The following is a 26,820-nucleotide window of genomic DNA, read 5'->3' on the forward strand; positions in this document are numbered from 1 at the left end:
ATAAATAAATGAACATATGAATATAGAATGTAATACCAAAATATAGGAAATGCAATTGAATCCTTTTTTTATGCATTTTGTCATTTATTGTGGTATTCATTTCGTAGAGTATTTTGCTGTAAATTGAGTCATATATTTTCTTACTTTTTTTGCCATTTTTTTCTTTCTGTATTTATTTTGTCCTGTATTTTGTCATTTATTTTATTGAAGTATTTATTTTTTCTTGTATTTTGCCCTGTACTTTGTCTTTTGTTTTTTTCGTCATGTATTTTGTTATTTATTTAATTTTGAATTTCGTCATGTATGTATTTTGTCGTAAATTGTGTCATATATTTCCTTACGTTTTTTGTCATTTTTTTCTTTCTGTATTTATTTTGTCCTGTATTTAGTCATTTATTTTATTGAAGTATTTATTTTTTCCTGTATTTTGTCCTATACTTTGTCTTTTGTTTATTTTGTCATGTATTTTGTCATTTATTTAATTTTGAATTTTGTCATTTATTTTGTCTTTTATTGATTTCGTCATGTATTTTGTCGTAAATTGTGTCATATATTTCCTTACATTTTTTTGTCATTTGTTTCTTTCTGTATTTATTTTGTCCTGTATTTTGTCATTTATTTTATTGAAGTATTTATTTTTTCCTGTATTTTGTCCTATACTTTGTCTTTTGTTTATTTTGTCATGTATTTTGTCATTTATTTAATTTTGAATTTTGTCATTTATTTTGTCTTTTAGTTATTTCGTCATGTATTTTGTCGTAAATTGTGTCATATATTTCCTTACATTTTTTTGTCATTTGTTTCTTTCTGTATTTATTTTGTCCTGTATTTTGTCATTTATTTTATTGAAGTATTTATTTTTTCCTGTATTTTGTCCTGTACTTTGTCTTTTGTTTATTTTGTCATGTATTTTGTCATTTATTTAATTTTGAATTTTGTCATTTATTTTGTCTTTGAGTTATTTCGTCATGTATTTTGTCGTAAATTGTGTCATATATTTCCTTACGTTTTTTGTCATTTGTTTCTTTCTGTATTTATTTTGTCCTGTATTTTGTCATTTATTTTATTGAAGTATTTATTTTTTCCTGTATTTTGTCCTATACTTTGTCTTTTGTTTATTTTGTCATGTATTTTGTCATTTATTTCATTTTGAATTTTGTCATTTATTTTGTCTTTTAGTTATTTCGTCATGTATTTTGTCGTAAATTGTGTCATATATTTCCTTACATTTTTTTGTCATTTGTTTCTTTCTGTATTTGTTTTGTCCTGTATTTTGTTGCGTATTTTGTCATTTATTTAGGTATTTATTTTTTCGGGTATTTTGTCTTTCTTTTGTTTGTTTTGTCATGTTGAGTATTTTGTCATTTATTTTGTCTTTCAGTTATTTCGTCATGTATTTTGTCGTGAATTGTGTCATCTATTTCCTTACTTTTTATTAGTTTTGTGCTGTGTTTTGTTGCGTATTGTCATTTATTTTATTTCGGTATTTATCTTTTGTGTATTTTAACGTGTATTTTGTCATGTACTTTGTCTTTTGTTTGTTTTGTCATGTTGAGTATTTTGTCATTTATTTTGTCTTTCAGTTATTTCGTCATGTATTTTGTCGTGAATTGTGTCATCTATTTCCTTACTTTTTATTAGTTTTGTGCTGTGTTTTGTTGCGTATTGTCATTTATTTTATTTCGGTATTTATCTTTTGTGTATTTTAACGTGTATTTTGTCATGTACTTTGTCTTTTGTTTATTTTGTCATAAATTTGTTGAGTATTTTGTCATTTATTTTGTCTTACTTATTTCGTATTTTGTCGTAAATTGTGTCATATATTTCCTTACATTTTTTGTCATGTATTTATTTCTGTATTTTTTTTGTCCTGTATTTTGTTGCATATTGTGTCATTTATTTTATTTAGGTATTTATTTTTTCCTGTATTTTGATGTTTGTTTTGTTGTGTACTGAGTATTCTGTTTTTTTGTAATGTATTTTGTTGCATATTTTGTCATTCTGCTCATTTTCTTGTGTGTATTTTGTCATTTATTTGATTTCTGTATTTATTTTGTCATGTATTTTGTTGCATATTTTGTCATTTTGTTTTGCTTTTCGGCAGTTTTTTTTCCTAGTGTATTTTTGTTGTGTATTTTGTCTTATTTTGGTATTTATTTTGTTGTTTTTTTGTTATTTATTTTGAATAGAACAGAATAGAATATACCTTTATTATCATTGTTACAAAATGGGTTGAACATATTGTGACAGCTAAAGTGGACGTGCCACTCCAGTTTCACATTTTACTGAGAGAAAAAAACAAACCAAAAAGATAAAAGATAATTTACACAATATTTACACAAGAAAGTGTGGGCATGTAGAGGCAGAAGATATTTACATACAGTTTCAGGATCGTATTAGTGCAATATGTGGTGTATTTTGCAGTTTATTCATTTTGGTATTTCTGTTTCATTCATTTTGTTGTGTATTTTGTATTGAATTATGTCGAGCATATTGTCGTTTATTTATTTCAGTTTTTTTTGTCGTGCATTTTGTTGTCTATTGTTCATGTATTCATTTTTTTCACGTATTTTGTCGTGTATTAAATCACAAAATCTCCTTTTTCATGACCAAATTCAAGCACTTTTTAAGGACTCAAGACCATTTCTAAACTACCGTTAAAAGAAGAAATCCACTGTGATGATTCAGAGTAGTTTGCACAGCCACAAATGTATTTTTGATTTACATATGCAATTGCAGGTATACTTATAAAGACATGATTTTAAGATCAAAGGTAATTCGCAAAAAAAATTGTTTTTGAGACAATTGTCTCCACAGGTGTTGGCACAGTAATATGTAGTTTACATTTTCAGTTGCAGGAAGTTCCTAATTGCTACGTAATTCTTGCACTAATACACATTTCATAGAGCCCTGTTTAAGTCTAGCATGCACCTCTCCTCTTGGGTGAAACCTGTAGGGGGCGATGACGCTTCATATGAAAATGCCGTACAAACTAATGTCATCTGCAGTTAAACATGAAGGAAGTAGAAATGCAATGGTAAAGCCAAGCCAGCGAAGATCAGTGTCGGCGTCATTTTTAGGCAAACTTGTTGAGAAACAGCAACAATTCCAAGCATTTACACCAGATACTTCACCCAAAATTCAAGCCCTATTTCATCCTTGAAAACTCAAAATTAAAATTCAAGCATTTTCAAAGATATCAAGCCCTCCTATGAAACCTGTGATATGACTTTTATGATTTACGAATCCGCCCTCTTGGGTGCGACCAGTAGGGGGCGATAATGCATCATGGGACAAAGTCATACAAACTAATGCCAGCTGCCTTTCATTACGAGAGAAGAAGAAAAGCAATAGCATAGCAAAGCCACCAGAAAGTAGTGTCGGTGTCAAGCGGGCCTGTTAAGAAACACAGCAACAATTTCAAGCATTTACAAGTACTACACCAAAAACCAAAGTATTCTCAAGGATTTCGAACACAGAATCACCAAGCACAGCACCAAAATAACAGCGCGTCGCTTCTCCGGGTAAAGACAATTTGATGACTCTTTCTCACAGGCGGGACGACCCCGGAGCTTTATTTTGAAGTGCTGGACAATGGCGGCCATTCAGGACGCTGCCAAAGTGATTTATTGACTTGTTCTCACACACCAATGCACAATCGCGACAGTGAAAGCGCCGCCCCGAACGGCTTTTTTTTTTCTTTAGTGCGCGACGCCACAAAAGCCGAGGACGTGCTTGACCGCTCATCAGATGTCTCTTTTACGTTTTTTTCTTCCTTTTCCTTCTTTTCTTTTTTTTTACAAGAGAGCAGAAGGACACAGAGAAGCTTATTTGCATTTCAATGCGAGTGTTCGGAATAATCCTCAGCGTCCGGCAGCAGCCGTAGGCGAGTTTTTTTTCCGACTTTTGCACACATGTCGGTGCAAAAAGGTGCGGGACGCACCTGCTTTTTTCAGGCGGACATTTTGGATTGCGAACGTAAAAAAAAAAAAAGCATTAGAAAATAAATCTGGTCCAGTGATTATCCTTGTCAGTCAAGCGACAGATGGACTTTCGGTACAAAGTTTTGCATGGATGCCAAAAAGAAAGCTATGAAGATAGGATTTTATTCAAATAAAAATTTAAATAAAAAGAGTTACTAAAATATATTATCAATATTCAATTTTTGAAGAAAAAAATATACACATTATTATTAAATATACACAATTAGGGTTATAAAAAAGAAACAATGACAAGACATTCATACATAATTTTATTCTAATAAAATAAAAAAAAAACTGACAAAATTAAGTAAATATATTTTTAAGTAAAAATATATAAGTGGGATAATACAAAAAAAGCACATTATTTTATTCAAATAAATACAAATAGATAAAATAAAAAAGAGTCACTAAAATATGTTATCAATATTCAATTTTTGAAGAAAAAAAATACACAATTGGGGTTATAAAAAAGAAGGAATGACAAGACATTTGTACATAATTTTATTCTAATAAAATAAAAAAAAAAAACTGACAAAATTAAGTAAATATATTTTTAAGTAAAAATATATAAGTAGGGATAATACAAAAAAGCATATTATTTTATTCAAATAAATACAAATAGATAAAATAAAAAAGCGTCACTAAAATATGTTATCTTTAATAAATTTTAGAGAAAAAAATATACAATTAGGATAATCAAAAAGAAGGAATGATAAGGTACCAATACATCATTTTATTCAAATAAAATAAAATAAACAGAGACACTGTTTTGAAGGAAAATATACAATTAGATAATAAAAAAGAAAGAATGCTAAGATATGAGTAAATTATTTGATTCAAATAAAATCAAAAAAGAAATAAAACTAAAAGTAACTAAAATATGTTATCAATTTTTAAAGAAAATGTTTTACACAATTAAGATTATAAAAAAGAAAGAATGACAAGACATTCATACATAATTTCATTCTAATAAAATAAAAAAAAAACAGTGACCAAATTCAGTAAATATGAAACAAGCTTGGAATCAAATGGACTGAACCATTTCAAGGCAGCGAAGTGGTTTCGACACTGTGTGGCCCACATCGTTTTGTTTTACTATGTTTAGTTTTTGTAAATGTAGCATTTTTCATTATATTTAGCCCTATACTGTCCTTTATTAAGGAAAAGAGAGTGTTAAAAAAGCTATCATTTTAGAGGGGGCTTGAGCACCCCCAAATTGGGGCTGGTTACGCCCATGGGTTGCACCTTAAAAGGGAATTAGCTGCTGGATTTGATTATTTCCTTCTCATTTTGGCGACCGCCGCCGCGCCACTTTGTGTTTTTTTGGCGTCGCCTTCTACCGCACGCACGCACGCTGGCTTTTTTTTTTTTTCAACGCTTTACTTTTCCTTGTTTTTTTTATAGGCTCCCGATGTGTGGTCCCGCTCCTCTGCTGCTTCTGCATATGCAAACTCCTGCCGTCAGCCGGCAGCGGTTTTTGGACCAAAACGGCACAATCGGGGCTCTGTTACGGATTCGTACATCAGCGAAAAACACACACGATTATTTGTTGTCCTTCGAAGCCGTCTTGCTTCTGCGCCGGTGACATTAGACCGTGAGGGGGTAATGGTTTTTCTTCAAAATTTCGGATTTAATCCTCGTGGTGAGACAGGGTTTGTACCCCGTTTTCATGGCCGATTTCAAGCACTTTTTAAGGACTTTTAAAGCCAATTTTCCAATTCCCCCAGTATCATTAAAAGAAAAAGATCAGGTGTGAATCATGTATCTTGCTGAGATTTTGAATGATTAACATGAGCCATTTTTAATCTTGCGTGTGCATTTTTAGATAGATAGATAGATAGATCCAGTAGATTGATAGAGATAGATAGAGATAGATGGTGATAGTTGATGGATCGATCCAGTAGATAAGAGATAGATAGAGATAGATAGATAGATCCAGTGGATAGATCCAATAGATAGATAGATAGATGGATCAATCCAGTAGATAGAGATAGATAGAGATAGATAAATAGACAGATAGATAGATCCAGTAGATAGATAGAGAGATCCAGTAGATAGATCCAGTAGATATAGATAGATGGATAGATAGATAGATAGATCCAGTAGATAGAGATAGATAGATGTATCGATCCAGTAGATAGAGATAGATAGATAAATCGAGTAGATAGATAGGTAGATAGATAGATCCAGTAGATAGATAGAGATAGATAGAGATAGATAGAGATAGTTGATGGATCGATCCAGTAGATAGATAGATAGATAGATCCAGTAGATAGATAGATAGATCCAGTAGATAGATCCAATAGATAGATAGATAGATAGATAGATGGATCGATCCAGTAGATAGATCGAGTAGATAGATAAATAGATCGAGTAGATAGATCGAGTAGATAGATAGATAGATAGATCCAGTAGATAAATAGATAGATTAAGTAGATAGATAGATCCAGTAGATAGATGGAAAGATCCAGTAGATAGATAGATAGATAGATCCAGTAGATAGATAGATAGATACAGTAGATAGATAGATCCAGTAGATAGTTAGATACAGTAGATAGATAGATAGATAGATACAGTAGATAGATATATAGATAGATATATAGATACTTTATTCATCCCCGTAGGGAAATTCACACTTCCAGCAGTATCCTTGTGTTGAAAATAAAATAATTTTTAAGGACGCAAGCATAATGACTCGGCGTTGCAGAGTTTTGGGTTGCCGGACATTCTACTTGGGTGAGATTGTTGGGGTCGTGGTTTGTTGAAAAAGTGGCATGGAGCCACTAGAGAGTGCTAGAGAGCAATATGGCCGCATGCAGCTTCAGAGCCGCATTCACACGAAAGCAGTTGTTTATTTATTTTTTGGGTTTTTATTAGGGGTGCCTTGATACTGAACCTAGCTTAAGACACCCCCAGAAGCCTAAAGTACTACTGTGTAAATTTTCGTGAAAATCAGTTCAGCTATTTTGGAGCCTATGAGCCACAGACGAACACGCACTTGCACACAAATCAGGACATATAGAAAAGTCTATCTCTAGACTAGATAGATATGATTTTTGGATCGACTAAATTCCAAATGAGTTTTTGTGGTCCTGCCATGTTGCCACCAAAATAAATCAGTGTTATTATTAAAAAAGACAAGTAATAAATGTTACCAAATGTTTTTAGGTCCAACATATATAAATCTTATTTATGCGTTTACATTTGAGGTAAGATCAGGCCTAAAAAATTCAGCCCGACCCGACCAGAGTCCCATGTATATAAACCCGAACCCGTTCAAACCCGACGGATTAACTTCATTTGATAAACGAGCCCGAGGTTCTTCGCCAAAGTGCGCATCTCGGTGATTTCAGACATTTTATTGCCAATTAGAGGTAAGATAAGGCCTAAAAAATTCAGCCCGACCAATAAGCACAGAGAAAGTTTATAAAGCTTATAAGCTATTGGAAAGAAAAGGAAACGACGTCTGATGTGAGGGAGGTGGAAGGAGGAAGCCGCGCGTCTTTTACCCCGACGCAGAAAATGAAAATTTCTTTGGATTTTGTGATTTGGGCCTTATTTTTAGAATAATAAATTTTAAGACTTTTCAAGGATCCACGGGGAACCTGAAAGCGCTTCACGGTACTTCCTGTATACCCGGCGTACTTTTCGCGTACTTGTATTCTATTTTTAGCCGTCCGCTGGGATTTCCTCCAGTTAGCCGAGCCCTCTCCCGCTGACAGGTGGACGTTACGACCGGGACGCCGGATGGCTTCGCATACTGCGGCGGGGGGTTCTGGGCGTCCCCGCGGGGGACCAGAAGAGGGGCGTGCGGAACGCGGAGGAAATTCCATCCCGCCAATTAGACACGGGATGAAGTTTCTACGCAAGCTAGCGTAAACGCTGCACAGTGACATTCAAATATCAGCTGCTACTGGGATACTCACAGCACTGTCAGGGACTATTTAGGGCACGGGTGTCAAACAGGCGGCCCGCGGGCTAGATTAGGCCCACTAAGGGATTAAATCCGGCCCGTGAGACAACACTAAGAGAAGCGCAAGAGAAAAACAAGCTGCAGGTTGAAATATGCCAGGTTCCTCTCACAAAGATACTGCTCTCTCTCTCTCTCTCTCTCTCTCTCGCTCTCTCTCTCTCTCTCTCTCTGCACCAACTCTGTTAGAAAATCAAAGACTTAGTATATAACTCATGTTAGCATAATAGTGCAGAGTTTTCTTGTCTGTGCAGATAAGACGAAGCCCACCAACTCAGTGAGAATATCAAAGGCCATCCATTTTTCTACATGTAACATGAGCTTTAGATATTAGCATAACAATGAGTATTTTTGTGTCTTTGTAGAGAAGATGGGGCGCTCCATCTTTGAGTTTTGGGAGGTGGACCAACACTGTCAAAAAATCAAAGACTTAGTATGTGACCCATCTTAGCATAATAGTGCAGAGTTATCTTGTCTGTGCAGATAAGATGAAGCCCACCAACTCAGTGAGAATATTAAAGACTTTCTATTTTTGGACATGTAAAATAGGCTTTAGATATTAGCGTAACATTGAGTATTTTTGTGTCTTTGCAGAGAAGATGGGGCGCTCCATCTTTGAGTTTTGGGAAGTGGACCAACACTGTCAAGATATCAAAGACATCAAATTTTTCTCCGTGTAAAATGGACTGTGTTGCTTAAAACGTTGAAAATGATAGTGGCCACCTTGTCCTTGGCTTTCTGTGAGAATTTTAGCCATGATCCTGACATGGCGACTGTAAACAAAAAAGGAAAATTGACTGTGAGGGCCGCTGCATCCAAGACATGTGGAAATTGGAGTGATCTTTTCACCCAAATCCGTTCAGTGGAGATATTGCACACTAACTTTAAATTTTATGTGCAGGTGCTCCAACTGAGTCAGAATATCAAAGACGTTATATTTGTATTCATAAAAAATGGGCAGGGGGTGTGCAGCGATGTTGGACTGGATTTGAAAACATGAATGACGATATTCCAAACAGCAGTCAGAATATTCAAAAATGTTGCAGCAACTCTTTTGGAAGATTGGCAGGGATGCGTGTCTTTGAGAAACCGTGAGGTTCTATTTGAAGGGTGTAGTGTAATGTATGTGGCTTCAAAAGTTTGGAAAATGATGACTTCATGGAGGGTGGGCGCATGTGCCAAGTTAAATAGGTCGGAATATGTCAAAATATTAAAGAGTATATTTGGGGTAGAGAGTTTGGATATATTTTTTCTCGATAGGGGGCGCCAGTTTACAGGGTGCGCAAGGTAGCACGGGTGCGCCGACTCTTTGAAGATTTTGGAAGGAGGTTCAAGGCTTAAAACATGTTTTTGTTTTGGCTGAGGAGTCTGTGAGGGGAAAATGGGGGTGTGCTAACTTAGCATGTAGAAAAAACTGAGTCATGATATTGTAGAAGGTGCGCTTGATTTGTTTTTTTCTGCAGGGGGGTGCAGGTTTCTCTACATCACTCTCTCTCCCGGTTGGAGCAAGTTTTTAGGGTGTGCTCAAGTTTGCATGGTCATCAGCACACCAAATCATTTTGGAAGGAAAATCGAGGCTTAAAATGGTTTTGTTTTGGAGTGTGCAGGGGTAAAAGGGGGTGCGCCAAATTAGCATGTATGCAAACTGAGGAGTATCGTTGTGGAACAGGGGTCGGGAACCTATAGCTCGCGAGACATATATGACAATTGGCTCAGAGACTAATAGTAATTGAGGGAATTTCCTCTGTAACGGTTTAATTTTGATAAGCTCAAATTCAAGTTAGCAACATTAGCAACTAGAGCTGTTTTGCCAGTATATAAAGGACAACAGTTTACAGTAACACACCAACAGACCCCGTTTTGGCTGTACATCGCTAAAAAATCCAAATATGGAAGCTATTTAAGTAATGTATGTTCACTGTTGAAACACTTTATGAGAAAAAAACCCACAGAACAAAGTGTAATTACCCATAAACGCAAGCCAAACACACATAACAAATTTCATTGGATGTGCACTAGAGGTGGGTGGAGCTATTCACACACAGCAAACTCATGTTTCGCTCACTGCGACGAAGGGAAATGCATTCATAAACTTTTTGTTTGTAGTTTTTTTGTGACATCTTTCCTCCAAAACTCTGCTTGCACCTTGATTTTGAACCATTATTTACAAAAGATAATGAAGGTCGAAATGAGCCTCAACAATCTTAGGGAAACTGAGGGAGCTGGTTTTTGGCGTTGTTTAGCCGAATTTTGTCTTAAAATGGGTTAAAAAGGTTCCCGACCCATGTAGTAGAAGGTACGCTTGATTACTTGTTTTTTCGGGGGGTGGTGCAAGTTTCCAGGGTAGCGTGGGTGCACCAATTCCATGAAGATTTCAGAAGCAGGTTCAAGGCTTGAAAATGTTTTAGCTTTAGCCAAGGAATGTGCTATAGAAAAGGGTAAGCTACAAGTGTCAAACAGGCAGCCCGCGGGCCACATCAGGCCCGCTAAGGGATTGAATCCGGCCCGCGAGACAACACTCAGAGAAGCGCAAGAGAAAAACAAGCTGCAGGTTGAAATATGTTAACTTGATGTTGCCAAAGAAAGGTGCCTCGTACAAAGAGACTGTATTTATTTCTCTCTCTCTCTCTCTCTCTCTCTCTCTCTCTCTCTCTCTCTCTCTCTCTCTCTCTCTCTCTCTCTCTCTCTCTAATTTCTTTATCTCTCTTTTTCTTTCTCTTTAATCTCCTAGGCTGGCCCCCGACAGAATGTTTGTTCTATCGTGTGGCCCCCGAGTTCAAATGAGTTTGACACCCCTGATGTAAGCAAACCGAGTTATGATATTGTAGAAGGTGCGCTTGATTAGTTTAGGAAAACATTGTTTTAGCGCCAACTATCTTTGATATTGTTGGACGAGTGAGAAGCGATTCCGCCCTCCCCCTTGGGGATGACCGAAAGGGTGCGCTTGGATCACGTGCTGTTTTTGTCGCGGTGAGGAACATTCCCGGCGCGATTTAAGCTAACAGCAATTAGCGTTAAGCGTGCGGGTCGACACGGCAGGCGACGGTTCAGCGCTCGGGCGGCCCGCGTGGTCAAAAGGGGGGATAATCGCCTAATTGTGTCATTGGCCCTGGCCGGCGATCGTTGCACCCGTTGCGCCTTTACTATGCATGCGGTACGAGGACGGGTTAGCGTAGCGTAGCGCCGTTGGCGAGCGACGGGCTCTCTGCTCGGCTGCCAGCGTAAACAAGACGGGGACGATTACGCTTAGGGTCACATTCCTACGCACACACGCGCACCCATTTTCGCTTGCCCCGTCGCTAGCTTTTTATCAAACGCACCCCCTGTTCCAAAACATGGAAATATTTGGAGATAATCGCCATTACGGGTGTTAATTCGATGTCACCTTGTTTACATTCCGTATCGCACTCACGCTCGTGTTTATATTCGGTATGCTAAAAGAGACCGTTTAGTCGCGCCAGACGGCATCCAGTCTCGCCATTTTTACCACTCCGCCCTTTAAGTGGGTAGATTTCTTCTTTTTAAGATTATTTTCCATGCGGATTTCACTTTTCCCGTAGATTAGAAATGACCACTAGATGGCACTGTGCTGTGTTCTGTGGCACTGATTTTAATTGATGCGAGACAAACATGGCAGGGACGTCTAGGTATGGATTCCACTAAATCAGCTATGTCCAAAATCCGTGAGTACATTTTTACTGGCCCGCGGCCTTTGTCATAAAATTTGTCATGAAATTCATGATATGTTGACAGCAGTATAGAATAAATTTGTAAGGACAAAAACATCCACCTTTGGCCACCTTGACCTTGGGCTTTCTGTGACATTTTTAGCCATGATTCTGACATGGTGACTCTAAATAAAAAAGGAAAATTGACTGTGAGGGCCGCCGCTTCCAAGACAAGTGGAAATTGGAGTATTCTGGAGTATTGTCTTTTTTATATTGTCTATATATATCTCATCTCATCTCATCAGCTGTACCGCTTATCCTCATTAGGGTCGCGGGGGGGGGGGCTGGAGCCCATCATATATATATATATATATATATATATATATATATATATATATATATATATATACTATAATGTCTTTTATTATGGAGTATTATTATTATTATGGAGTATTAATTGAAGTATTTTCACCCAAATCCGAAACAACTTAGTCTGCCTAATTTGCCCTGCACCTGACTTGAAGCATAAACGTAAGTATTAAAGGACTGTGCCAACAGCAAAAGCCGTCAAATGTTTGTTTGCCCTTGATGTTTCTGATCTCCTGCTTGGGTATACTTGAATATCTGTTCTCGAGTTCCTGAACTTTGCCAGATTGTGTTTTTTTATTACTAGTTTTTCCCCTTTTACATGTGTTGAAGCGCCTTGTGTTAATCCCTTTTGCTCCCAAATGAACTATAGTCAGTCAGCTTGTGGGTCTGTGCTTGGGTACACCTGAACAAAATATAATAGAGGATGTTTGTCTTCGTACAAAAAAAAAAAAAAACCTGACATAAACCTTTACGTATTGTTTCATCCAATTTACAATTTCCTAACATTTCTGGGAGCCTCTTAGGGTGGTGCTAACTATGCTAACTCAGCTAGCAGTAGTGTGAGAGTAAACACAGCTCACTACAGAATGAGCAAAAAAACAAATTGTTTTCCTTTTTAGTGCTTCCTAATGCTAGCAGACATATAATCATTGATAATTGCTAATGCTAGCCGCTATACCACCAGAGTTTCTTGCTGAGGCTAGCGAACCTGTTGGAAACAATAGAAGCAAATGCTAGTCGCTTATCTGGGTAGGAGCCATATCCGTGTGACAATAATGCAAATGCAATGCTAATACAGCTAGCAGCCACGACAGTAACACGAGAAGCTAATGCTACTCACTAATGCTAGTTGCTAATAGCAATAAAGGCTTATCCTGAGATGATGAACAGGGAGAGGTCGTGTTAGCTTGAACACACTTTACTAAAGAATGAGCTAAAAACACCAAACTGGTTTCAACACGAGAAGCTAATGCTACTCACTAATGCTAGTTGCTAATAGCAGTAAAGGCTTATCCTGAGACGATGAACTGGGAGCAGTCATGTTAGCTTGAACACACTTGACTAAAGAATGAGCAAAAAACACCAAATTGGTTTCAACACGAGAAGCTAATGCTACTCACTAATGCTAGTTGCTAATAGCAGTAAAGGCTTATCCTGAGACGATGAACTGGGAGCGTTGGTGTTAGCTTGAACACACTTTACTAAAGAATGAGCTAAAAACACCAAATTGGTTTCAACACGAGAAGCTAATGCTACTCACTAATGTTAGTTGCTAATAGCAGTAAAGGCTTATCCTGAGACGATGAACTGGGAGCGTTGGTGTTAGCTTGAACACACTTTACTAAAGAATGAGCTAAAAACACCAAATTGGTTTCAACACGAGAAGCTAATGCTACTCACTAATGTTAGTTGCTAATAGCAGTAAAGGCTTATCTTGAGACGATGAACTGGGAGCGGTCGTGTTAGCTTGAACACACTTGACTAAAGAATGAGCAAAAAACACCAAATTGGTTTCAACACGAGAAGCTAATGCTAATCACTAATGCTAGTTGCTAATAGCAGTAAAGGCTTATCCTGAGACGATGAACTGGGAGCGGTCGTGTTAGCTTGAACACACTTTATGAGCAAAAAACACCAAATTGGTTTCAACACGAGAAGCTAATGCTACTCACTAATGCTAGTTGCTAATAGCAGTAAAGGCTTATCCTGAGACGATGAACTGGGAGCGTTGGTGTTAGCTTGAACACACTTTACTAAAGAATGAGCTAAAAACACCAAATTGGTTTCAACACGAGAAGCTAATGCTACTCACTAATGTTAGTTGCTAATAGCAGTAAAGGCTTATCCTGAGACGATGAACTGGGAGCGTTGGTGTTAGCTTGAACACACTTTACTAAAGAATGAGCTAAAAACACCAAATTGGTTTCAACACGAGAAGCTAATGCTACTCACTAATGTTAGTTGCTAATAGCAGTAAAGGCTTATCTTGAGACGATGAACTGGGAGCGGTTGTGTTAGCTTGAACACACTTGACTAAAGAATGAGCAAAAAACACCAAATTGGTTTCAACACGAGAAGCTAATGCTAATCACTAATGCTAGTTGCTAATAGCAGTAAAGGCTTATCCTGAGACGATGAACTGGGAGCGGTCGTGTTAGCTTGAACACACTTTATGAGCAAAAAACACCAAATTGGTTTCAACATGAGAAGCTAATGCTACTCACTAATGCTAGTTGCTAATAGCAGTAAAGGCTTATCCTGAGACAATGAACTGGGAGCGGTTGTATTAGCTTAAACACACTTTACTAAAGAATGAGCAAAAAACACCAAATTGGTTTCCACTTTGGTGCTAGCTAATGCTAGCGGCCACATCAGCGACGATACTTGCTAGTGGTAGTCACTACACCTGCAAAACTACCCGTCCGGAGCGCCAGCAGCTAATATTACTCGTTAATCTTACCCGGTAATAAAGGTAGCGGCCATTTCTGTGATTCTCAATGCTAAAGGGATGCTAATTCAGCTAACGTCTTCAACACTGTTTATACGAACGATGAGAGGTAAAATTCAGAGGATTTTAAATATACAAATAAACATCAAGCTAGCAAATGTAGAGAACAAGCCGGTTAGCGCGCTAGCGAGCCGCCGTCCAACTCGTCCCCGTCCAAATAGGCGTCCTTACTTTGCCTGAGGGCAAATATTTTCGGTGGCCTCGTCTCTTCTAGAGTCACATGGTGGCGTCTCCTTCCTGAGGGACCAATTAGCGCAGGCTTAGCGCACATCAAGTTAGCGCTTTTCTGGGCTAATCCTGGCGCTCCTGGCCCGGGACTCGCCGTGTCATGAGGTGGATTTACCGGCTGAAGATTAAAACCGTTTTGTCACGTTGAGGACGTCGCATTCCATATGGGTTTTCCTAAGCTTGTAACATAAAATGTCCGTAAGATAAGAACCGAAAAAACGAAAAGGAGGAAGCTGCGGTGGGGTTTAAGCTAGTCCTGATGGAGCAAACTCTGTGATAGACCCGTGAGACAACACAAGAGAAGCACAAGAGAAAAATGGGTTGCAGTTCAAAATATGTCCACTTGATGTTGCCACTCACAAAGTCACTGGAGCTATATTAGTTTCTCTCGCTCCTTTTTTCTATTTCTCATTTTGACTCTTTTTCTCTCACTTCCTCTATTCCTCTCTTTTTATCACTCTCTCATTCTCTCTCCCTTTCTCACTTTTTTCTTTTTCTCTCATTTCTTTCTTTTTTCACTTTGAGACTTTGTGATGAAGGGCTATACAAATAAATCAACATCAACATTTTCTTTATTAGTTTCTCCCTCTCTATCTCTCTTTCTTTATATCACTCTGTTTCAGTGTCTCCCTCGTTTCTCTCTCTGTCTCTCGCTTACTTTTTCCTCTCTTCATTTCTTTGTATCTCTCTCTTTTTTTTGTCTCTTCTCTATATCCACGTCCCTCTCTCTTTTCTCTCTCTCACACTCTGTCTCTTTTCTCTCTTTATTTCTCTATATCACTCTCTTTTCTCTTTGTCTCTCTCTCTCCTTCTTCTCTCTCTCTGTCTCGTTCTCCCTCTCTCCCTTTCTTCCTCACTCTTTTTTTGTCTCTTCTCTATATCCCTGTCCCTCTCTCTTTTCTCTCTCTCGCACTCTCTCGCTTTTCTGTTTATTTCTCTATATCACTCTCTTTTCTCTTTGTCTCTCTCCTTTTTCTCTCTCTCTGCCTCTTTCTCCCTCACTCTTTTTCCTCTCTTCATTTCACTGTTTCCCTCTCTCTCTTCTTTCTTTATGTCTCTAATTCACCCACTCTTGCTCCATCTCTTTTCTTTTTATTTCTCTATATCACTCTTTCTCAGTTTCTCTCTCTTCTTTCTTTTCTCTCCTTCCCTTTCTTTAGTTCTCCATATTACTGTCTCTCTCCCTCCCCCTCTCTTTTTCCTCACTCTTTCCCTCTTACACTCTTTTATTTCTCTATTTCTCTCTGTTTATCTCTTTCTCTCTCTCATCCATCTATTTTCTTTCTTCTGTCTTTACTTTTCTATATGACTGTCTTCCTCTTTCTCTTTCTTTTTCTTTCTTAAACAGTCTTTCTCTCTTGATTCCTCTGTATTACTCTCTCTTTCCTCTCTGTCTGTCTCTCTCTTCTCTTCTCTCTTTATTTTCCTATATAACTGTCTCCTCCTTTCTCGTTCTCTCTCTCTTGTCTCTAATCTAATCAGACTGCAGCGTAAACCAGATAGGAGTCAACAAAGTATCTCTTTTTGTATTACTTTGACTTTTGTATTACTGTTTATCTCATTTGTCGAATGGTCGTAGGTAGGGGAGCGTCTGTATACGAGTACAACCGTAGCACCAAATCCAAACCAAACAGCCTCAAAAAGAGAAAGAGAGAAAATAAGAAAATTCACCATTGTCATTACCTGCATCTTCGGGATCTTCGTCGTAATCTTCATCATCACCGGACGACAGAGAATCTAAAAAAGGGAAAAAGAATTCATTTTCAGTGCTAAAAATGGACTTATTTACCGTGACGACTAAAAAACGATTGCTTCTATGGCCAATTTCAAGCACTTTTTAAGGACTTTCAAAGCCAATATTCCCAAGACCAGTCAAAGAAAAAATCCGAATTGTGTATTAAATTGTGTATTAAATTTTCAGTTGCAGGAAGTTCCATCTATTATAATAAATCACTAGGAAATGCTACCTTAATTAAATGCATGGCCCATAATAATTGATACGTAATCCTAGCACTAATACACATTTCATAGTGCCCTGTTTAGGTGTAGCATGCACCTGTCCTCTTGGGTGCGACCAGTAGGGGGTGATGACGCTTCATATGACAATACCGTACAAACTAATGTTATCTGCAGTTGATCATGAGGGAAGAAGAAATGCAACGGTAAATCTAAGCCACCGAAGATCAGTGTCGGCATCTTTTTTAACCAAACTTGTTGCGAAACATAGCAACAATTCCAAGCATTTACACAAGATACTTCACCCAAAATTCAAGTTCTTTATAATCCTTGAAAACACAAAATTAAAATTCAAGCATTTTCTAAGATATCAAGCCCCTCTATGAAGCCTGTGATATGATTTTTTTTAATTTACAAATCCGTCCTCTTGGGCGCGACCAGTAGGGGGCGATGACGCTTCCGTGGACAACGTCATACAAACTAATGCCAGCTGCTTTTCATTACGAGGGAAGAAAAATTGCAATGACAAAGCTAAGCCACCAGAGAGCAGTGTCAGCGTCATTTTCAAGCAGCCTAGTTGAGGAACATGACAACAATTTCAAGCGTTACAAGTATTATACCCATAATTCAAGCACTTTTCGCTAAACAACATTAAAATTCAAGCATTTTCAAAGATTTCAAGCCCCTCTATGAAGCCTGTGATGTAACTTTTTTGATTTACCAATCTGTCCTCTCGGGCGCGAGCCGTAGGGAGTGATGACATTTCGTAGAAAAAAAACATACCAACTAAAGTCAGCTGCCGTTCATCACAAGGGAAGAAGAGATGCAATCGCAAAGCCACCAGAGAACAGTGTCGTCGTCATTTTTAAGCAACCCCGACAAAGTCTTACAAACTAATGCCAACTGCCTATCATTACGAGGGGAAGACAAATTGCAATGCCAAAGCTAAGCCACCAGAGAGCAGTGTCGGCGTCATTTTCAAGCAGCCTTGTTAGGGAACATGACATCAATTTCAAGTGTTAACAAGTACTTCACCCATAATTCAAGCACTTTTCATTCCTGAAAACACAAAATTAAAATTCAAGCATTTTCAAAGATTTCAAGCTTGTGATATAACTTTTTTGATCTACCAATCTGTCCTCTCGGGCGCGAGCCGTAGGGAGTGATGACATTTCGTAGAAAAAAAAACATACAAACTAAAATCAGCTGCCGTTCATCACAAGGGAAGAAGAGATGCAATCGCAAAGCCACCAGAGAGCAGTGTCGTCGTCATTTTTAAGCAACCCCGTCGAGGAACATGACAACAATTTCAAGCATTTACAAGCACTTGACTCAATATTCAAGCACTTTTCAATCCTTCAAGCAATTTTAAGGATATCAAGCTCCTGTACCAACCCTGCGCTATGACTTTTTTGATTTTTTTGTTTTTGTTTTATTATTTTTCACACCGAAGTAGGCGTTTGTGTACAGTACGAGAAGGCCACTTAGCGCCGTCTGGGCGCCGTCCAAGTGCTAAAGCTGATACGCGTCCGCCACATATCTCGTACCTTGCTCAAATATTTGAGGGCGAAACGCAACAGTACGTGTTTGTGTGCCTTCTAAGAGCCGTTTAGAGGGCAACGGGCGGGGGCAGGAAACGAACAGGGCTCACAGTACCAAGTGCCGATTGACTGCTCGCCAGTGAGTGCGAAACACCATTCCCGAAAGTTGTAAACCAGAAAGTCGTGACCTTCTCATGGATCACAGAAATCAAAATTCCGCCCTTAACTCATTTAGTGTCATAATGTATAACTACGTTTTCAGAAGCTGCCCATCAGTAAGTATCAAACCACTTGGAATGACTTCATTGCAGGAGAGGCTTAGATCAGATCTTTGTCCACACATTGAGGCAGCCCCAACTTCTTCTTTCAGCCAATGAGTTAGGTGGCCCTACGCAGCAAGGAGGCCTACTAAAGAAGTGTGTTGAAACTTGCAAAGCATGACAAATGGGCAAAAGGGCTACGACACAGATTTTCCTTTTGAAAAAAAATCATCATCGTCTGGTCAGTGAGGGATGACGTTTTGTGCACGCCCGAGGCAACGCCGGAAAAATCGGACACTTCTGTAGCCAACTGAGCTTTTCCCTTTAAAAAAAAAGGACAATGTCCCACCGTCATTCTCTGGTAAGAGAGGGATGACGTTTTGTGCACGCCCAAGGGAACGCGATCGCCATGTTGATTGAAATCATGCGATCCCTTCGCCGGAAAAATCCGACACTTCTGTAGCCAACTGAGCTTTTCCCCTTAAAAAAAAAAAGGACAATGCCCCATCGTCATTCTCTGGTCAGAGAGGGATGACGTTTTGTGCACGCCCAAGGGAACGTGATCGCCATGTTGACCGAAATCGAAGTCATGCGATCGCTTCGCCGGAAAAATTTGACGCTGAAAATGTATTGCAACTTTGAGTGTTCTTGAAATTTTTCAAACTAAGTGCCCCAGTATTTGGATATCGTAGGTATTATACATACATATACAGGGTTGGGCAGGGTTACTTTAACTTGATTACCTTCAATTATTTTGGATGACTCCAATACCAAATATGCTAATAAAAGACAAAATAAAATAAATATGAATCCATTTTGTGCAGGCTTGGGGAGTAACGGAATAAATGGAACGGCAAAAATGATGTCGGCAAGCCGTTTGGATTGATTTTCATTTTGTTTCTGTCGCATTTGATGTTAGTTTTGCCGGAGATCAAAGAGATCAAAGCCAGGAGAGAAAGCTTACCACGTGTTGTGAGTCATAGTTTTATTCATATTGAGTTTATTTTGTCTTTTATTAGCATATTTGGTATTGTAATCATCCAAAAGTAATTGAAAGTAATCAAGTTAAAGTAACCCTACCCAACCCTGTACACACACAAATATATATATATATATATATATATATATATATATATATAGAGCCACAGAAGTACAATTCCGTAGCCAACAGAGCTTTGACAGAGCTTTTCCCTTACAAAAAAAGGACAGTGTCCCATTGTCATTCTCTTGTCAGAGAGGGATGACGTTTCGTGCACACCCGAGGAAACGCGATCGCCATGTTGACCGAAGTCATGAGATCACTTCGCCGGAAATATTGGACCCTGAAAATTTATTGCAACAAAGTGCCCCAGTGTTTGGATATCGCAGGTATCACAAATTAAAAAAAAATATGTACATAAAGCTACAGAACTACAATCCTGTAGGCCTTCAAAAAAGGCCAAAATTGGCTGGCATCGGCTCTTCCCATTAGAGAGAAACGCCTGGCATTGAACAGGTTGAGTAATAATCCAAGTTCCCGAGAATTTTAAACCTTTGCTAATTTAATTTTGCAGGTCGAAAATTAGAAGTCTTCCATCCAGCTCAGAAGATCACGCCATTGGAAGAAAAAAGTATTTCTTTCCCGGCTTGATGCCACGGGTGCTCCTCTCGTTTCTTGCCATCCCATCTGCCGGCGATGATGAACTGTTTTGGAGCTAATTGCTTTCTAATGAGTTGTCAATAAGAATCTCAGCTGGTGTGCAAAAGTTTTACTGATGTGTTATCTGCAATCGTATGCAGAGTACAGAAAAAAGTCAGCTTCCTTCCAAAATAAAGTACCGTATTTTCCGCACTATAGGGCGCACCGGGTTATAGGGCGCACCCCCAAAAATAGTTTTTGGTCCTATATTTTCCATACATAAGGCGCACCGGATGATAAGGCGCTACAATGGGAACGTGGACAAAAGAGTTAGATAGTTCAGTCCAAATTATCACCCCCTTAACATTCCGAAAGCTTGCAAAGAAGCAAATACGTGTCGTTGACACGTGCGGATGCGGTGTCCGTACGATCGTTCCAAATATCATTTGGAAGGTTAAAGTCTTGGGATTCAAGAAATGCCAACCATTCCTTAGTTTCTATTTTCTTTTTCGCTCGCAACTTTACTGTGCTTATGACAATAAACACTTGGAATTGAGTTCAATTTAAAAAAAGACCCATCACAGAAACATCGATATCACTCTGAAACAAGATACTGGGAAAATATATAGCCGGAGTAGCTCACCGAAGTCGTTGTGTTCAATAATAATGTGCAACCATGGTCCTCTTATATCCATGAGTGTAGTAAATCCAGGAGAGTAAAATATTTACAAATACAGAATGGTAAAACATGTTCCCTCTATGCCGTAGACAACCAAACTTGCTATTCACATTCATCTTTTTCGGCCAATTGCAGGCTTTGTTTTGCCCCTTTAGCCTATGCGAGCCTGTAAATGATAAAAAGGATCCCGCCCCCTTTACCTCCGAATAACTTTAGCCAATAGTGATCGATTCAAATGATGATTGACACATTGGTTAGCCAATGAAACGCCGGTATATAAATCCCAGCATACATCGCGGACTACTTCGCCTTCGGGGGAAAATCAAATCGGCGGCTGCTTGCCTTAGTTGCAAGACTTTGCGACACACCATTGAGCCATATATAAGGCGCACTGTATTATAAGGCGCATGGTCAGCTTTTGAAAAAAATAAAGGCTTTTAGGTGCGCCTTATAGTGCGGAAAAATACGGTACATGTCTATACTTTAATTATAAGGACTTTATTGTTGTATCTGTAAAACATAAAAACAATCAAGTCAAGTCAAGTCATTTTTATTTGTATAGCCCTTAATCACAATTAGTCTCTAAGGGCTTCACAAGTTATTACATATAAGAAGATTAGGTTACTCGTATGCTATAGAGTAGAAGTGAGTTTTAAATCATCAATCATCAAATACTTATTTATCTTATCTCGATAAAAAAATAAAAAGCCCTGAAGACCTCACATTTATATACAACAAATAGGACTATAACTGCGCTGGCATATTAGCCAAATATACAACGAAATACTACTACATACGAATCTCTGTTCACAATCCTACTTCCTGTTTATCCGTGTATATTTTTTAGTGGCATAAACATGTTGCAGTTGAAACCAGCCTTCAGTCACCCCCTTGTTGGCGATCAAAATAGCAAATAAATGTACACCAATTTATAGAAAATTGCGAGAAATTTAGATAGAAAAACAGGCCCAAATCCCTAGCAGTGTTCCCTCTAAGCTGAGGAAGGGAACAAGAAAATCTAGCCAGCGCACAAAAATGAGGCCTCAAAATTACTAATTAAGAAGCAACTTAAGTCAAAGTTACAGTGCATGAAGGTCAAAATACACGGGTTCCCCTGACGCTGTGTTCTAAATGCGGTATTTTGAAGTCAATGTCGAACGAAGTTGAAAAGTAAAGTCAGTAGAGTTTGTCGAGAACCGGCTTCTTCGGCTCTTTCGGGTCCTAGACGGCTCTTCAGGTTGTTTTTACTTCTTTAATCCCAACATGACCAAATATTATGTACAATTATGCACAAAATGACTTAAAGGAATGGGGTAATAGAACAAAAAAAAAATACCAAAATGAAAAAGTAATGAAAAGCTGAGAAAAAAAAAGAAACAGGAAGAGAAAAAAAGAAGGAATTTTTTTTAGAAAAAAGCCAGAAAAAGGAAAACAAATGTGGGGAAAAAGTAAATAGAGAACAAAAAGAAAAAAGTAACAGCTCGGAAAAAATAAACACAATGAGATTTTTTTTTAAGGAATTAAAAAAAGAAGAAGAAAAAAAAACCACTGAAAAAAGAAGAAAACGTTTGTGTTGCATTCAAATAATTTCCAATGATATCAAGTGCCAACAATGTACTTCCACTAAAAAATGTGATTAAGTACAGTTCTGTATCTTACAACCGACTAAAAAAGCCCCCCAAAATTTTAATATTATGCGACAAAATGGATATCTTGTGAAAGAATTGTAAAAACAAATGACGTTTGTAGGCCGTACAACCTTTGCAATAGTACGTGAGTCAATTTATTCAAAACAGAAAAAATAATTTTGTATTGCCGGAAACTCAGCAAAATGTAACCTGATGTCAAGTTTTGGACATGTTTGATAATGAATTATCTTGCCACACTTGGGATTATGGTTGCTCACTGTTGTTTCAAGCGTTGCTCACCGACTTTGTGTAAATACTCAGACCCCTGGAAAATTACAGGGAACATTGATCCCTAGTATGTAACCTCACAGTCTTGGAGCATGGAAAAACCACCAGCGCTTTTGATTTTGACTACTTGTGTAGCCGTCTACATGAGTTGAGTCTTAAGATTAACACATTCCTAAAATCATGGTCATAGCAAAGAACCCCTACCATGAGAGACTTTTAGGTCTTTAAGGGGATTACAAAAAAACCCTTTTTCCAATTAGGCACAGAATTTGTAGTGTTCCTCCCCACAATCATGCAAATATGTTATATAATATTCTACACGCCATGGTTCTCCAAAAATTAATTCTTAAATTTAAAATGTTGACATCATATCACCTAGAGCTGTGACGTCACTGGATGACAACGAGAACAAAAAACAATGGTTGAAAAATCAGCGGATACATAGCACTCATTGCCGCTTGGAGTAGTTGGAACTTTGCTTACTGCGTCGCTAGGGGAATTCGGACTGTTTTGCCCGAGTTGTGTGCTTTGATCATCAAAAGCTACGTGAGGTAAGTCTACCTGTCAAATACAGCGAGGTTCCTTTTTTACCTTTGCCTCCTTTTAGGTATGTGATTGTGACTTTTCCTTCTTTGTTTTTCAACACGTGTTTTACAATGAATATGATATTGTCCAGATAGCCCCCCCGTGTGTCTTGGGCAAGTACAGCCTGGTGGCGCCCATTCCTCTCCATGCCAACCTATGTTTCCACCCAGCCTCGAACCGGGGACCTTTCTTGTGTAAGGCGAATGTGCTAACCACTTCCCTACGGAAACACTTCTTGAGCTTGACAGTCCTAAAATCGTGGCTATTGCAAGGAAACCCTGCCATGTCGGTTGCAGTGGAAATCTATCCATCTATCTATCTATCTACCCTGGCCATATCCCTCAAGAGGGGTGACCGACAGCAAAGACAAAAATAAAGAAAATAAAGAAAGGGAAAAAGTAGCAAAAAACATACGCAAACATTTTGGGACCATGGCCAACCCAAATGCCCAAACACCCAAACAAGTTAAGCATCTCGGCACCTAAGTCGGTCATGCTTTCGTCCTTCCAGATGAAACGGGACACAAGAAAGCGGCCATGTCACTCGGGTCAGGGTGACACAACACCCTCTTCTGTACAAAAGCAAGGCCCGACAGCTTTCGCTGGTTTACCCCTGCCGCATCATACATGTGCCCTGCCCATCCCTTAGAATGCGTCCAAACATCCCACTATCCTTTCACAACACCTCTCAGCAGTGGAAATAGTCACCAATTTTGCGAAAAAAGGATTTACCTGCCATTCTAACAACGTAAAAAATTCATGAAGACACCAATTATCGAAAAAGTGACATGCTAGTCCAATGCTGGCGATGTAGTCAAGTCAAGTCAAATTTATTTATGACGCCCTTAATCACAAAAATGTCTCAAAGGACCGCACAGGATGACAAAGACACAATGACCCGATCTTAAACCAACATGCGGGCAAGGAACAACTCAAAACCTTAGCGTGAGGAAAAAGAGAAACCTTGAGAAGGGACCTCACAAGTGGTATCCCCCTTCCAGGATGACCAGGGTGAATTACATTTAGCATTACAGTACACAAACATAGTAAACACTAGGTAACATGTTGAAAATGTGCCGGAAAGTGCATGACAGCAGCGACGCCCCCAGCCTGTAAACTAGTCCAGAAAGTCTATGACGGCCACGACGCAGCTTCCCATCTCTGCCAGCTGGTCCATGCAGGCGTTCACATGCTTCAGGTCAAATGCTGGTAGAAGATGTAAAAGGCTAGTGGTTGATATCAGTCCTTACCTGTCACTTTGATCGTGTAGTTGCTGAGCAGTTTGTTATTGCGAGCCAGTCGGCAGACGTAGACGCCCGAGTCTTCGTTCGACACGTTGACGATGCGAAGTATTCTCGGGCCGGGCCTCGTCCGTTCGCTGGGCAGCAGAACCCCGCCATCCTTGTACCAAATGGCGGGCCTGGCCAAGTCCTCCTCTGGGTCACATGACATTTCCAGGGTGTCCCCTGTGCCCAGGACAAAGTCTTCCAGGAAGGCTGTCTCGCTGGACACAGCATCTGCAAACATGAATAACAGAAATGTAAACATTTTGAATAATTTTTTCTCCGATTTTTAGATTTTAGACTGTAAAGAGTGCAAATTTAAGAGAGAAACTCAACAAAAAAGCCATAAATAAGGAACTCATTCACACCCATTTCTAACATTTTTTAATAAAATCAGCGGGGAAATGTCGAGTACAGAAAAGTAACACATTGTGCCACTATCAAGACACTTGTTTGTGGACGGTGTCTGCAGCTGTTTATCTTAATACACTAGCGCATTGGCATAAATCGGCATTGACATGCACGCAAAACATTCATGCTGAAACGATCTTGTTCATATAACAAAGTGATAGAGGAGACCAAGTTTTGCTACTACTATGCGAAAAAAGTCATCGATAAAGGTTTAGATACATTAATCTGACTAGAAAGCATTTCTTTCTATTCAATTGTCTGTATTAACAGTTCTTTACTTTTAAACCTCATTAGTATTACAGGAAAAGTAAACAGGTACTGTTATGAACATAATTTATCTTGCTCATTGATTGATACTCGAAAAACTACCCCAAACAAATCGACAACCCAAAAAACGACCACAAAACAACTGAAAAATGATCTAAATCAACCCAACAAATGAAAAGTGACCGAAATGATTAAAAAACAAAAACACCCCACACTGAAAAATGACAAAAACGACTCCCCCCAAATCCAATTTTAAAAATTATGAAAATGAATTAAATTTTTTTACCAACAAACGACCAAAAACGTACCTAAAAACGCACCTAAAAACTTCAATTGACCAAAAAAACCCTGACAAAAATGACCTAAAAACAACCACATTCAAATAAATAAAAATTAAAGAACTATGAAAAAGGCTGAAAAATGACTGACAAAAATAAAATAAAAAACGACCGAATAATGATCAAAAATTCCCCTAAAAACAAATATTGACCAAAAAAATAAAAAAAACCCACTGAAAATGACAAAACAACCCCCCAAAACAATTAAAAAAATACAATATTAAAAATGATGAAGATACATTTTTAAAATTCCCAAAAACCGCTCCTAAAAACTCAAATTGACCAAAAAAACCTAACAAAAACCCGAACCATAAACGACCTAAAAAAAACACCCAACCACATTAAAAACAGACAAAATAATTTGAAAGAGGGGGCACCGTGTTTGTTACCCCTTGTTTAAAAGGCAGAAAAAAAGTAGGCGGCTCGCAGTCTGGAGTTTACGGTACAAGTCCCACGCAAAACCCCAAAAAACCCACAAAATATCTTGCCGGGTTTATAAAGGGCAAAGTTTTGTCCCACTTGAGTGCAATGTTTGGGCGAGGCAAGCAGCGAGCCGGAGAAAAACCAACACGCCGTGGCAGCCCTTTAAATCAGACCTCTCCTCTCGCCTCCGCGACGTTTCCACGGCAACCATTCGAGGGTACGTCGTCCAACCCCCTGGCGACCTTACCCCGTCACCGGGAGCGACAACGCCGCGAGTGTTTGCCGGGAACGGTGGGAAAGGGCGAAGGGGGCGTGTGATAAACCAGGGCCCCGACACACCCACCCGTGACCCCGCTAGAAAGGTGGGGGGCGCTGTCGGGGCCCGGCGCACTGGCCGTAAACAGGAAGCCAAAACCAGTTGATTTAGGTGTGATTCATTGGTGCTAAAGGTTTTTTTCCCCCTCCCCTGCCCCGACGGGCTGCGAGCAGAGTTACAGAGCTGAATTTCAACCGAAATTTCAATGCTGATTTCACACCTTGTATACAAAAGAAAGGGTTAGAAATGAGCTCATAAGGACGCCTAGATGGGTCGCGGTAGAATCATTATGGGAGCATATGTATATACAGTTGACCGGATTTATAAGGGCAACAGGATTGTGGTGATGATTATAACAAATAATGTCGCCTAGACAGGATAAACATTCCAACCAAACTTAAACCGGTGTCTGAAACCCGTGACAAAAAGTTAGCAGGGCAGACAACTCTGAAAAGTTGCCTGCCCAGCCATAAAGTTGCCTGCCCTATTTTTCCCAACTTG

At 38.8% G+C, this 26,820-nt stretch overlaps 1 protein-coding gene across 9 annotated transcripts in view; it reads right to left on the reverse strand.

The window, feature by feature from the left end:
* Positions 1–26,820, reverse strand: part of fgfr3 (fibroblast growth factor receptor 3) — a 111,130-nt gene that overhangs the window by 44,412 nt on the left and 39,898 nt on the right. For 7 of the 9 annotated variants that reach the window (XM_088354873.1, XM_088354870.1, XM_088354874.1 and 4 more), the window contains exons 3-4: positions 24,532–24,798; positions 16,399–16,464 (exon numbers count right to left, since the gene is read on the reverse strand). In XM_088354873.1, coding sequence (XP_088210999.1) covers positions 16,399–16,464; positions 24,532–24,798 — 333 coding nt within the window. The remainder of the gene's footprint in view (positions 1–16,398; positions 16,465–24,531; positions 24,799–26,820) is intronic. The other 2 variants (XM_088354876.1, XM_088354875.1) reach the window with 1 other exon arrangement.

The sequence above is a fragment of the Urocampus carinirostris genome, chromosome 15 (genome assembly GCF_059441175.1).
Source record: "Urocampus carinirostris isolate Australia breed hairy pipefish chromosome 15, RoL_Ucar_1.0, whole genome shotgun sequence".
In the NCBI taxonomy this organism is placed as follows: domain Eukaryota; kingdom Metazoa; phylum Chordata; class Actinopteri; order Syngnathiformes; family Syngnathidae; genus Urocampus; species Urocampus carinirostris.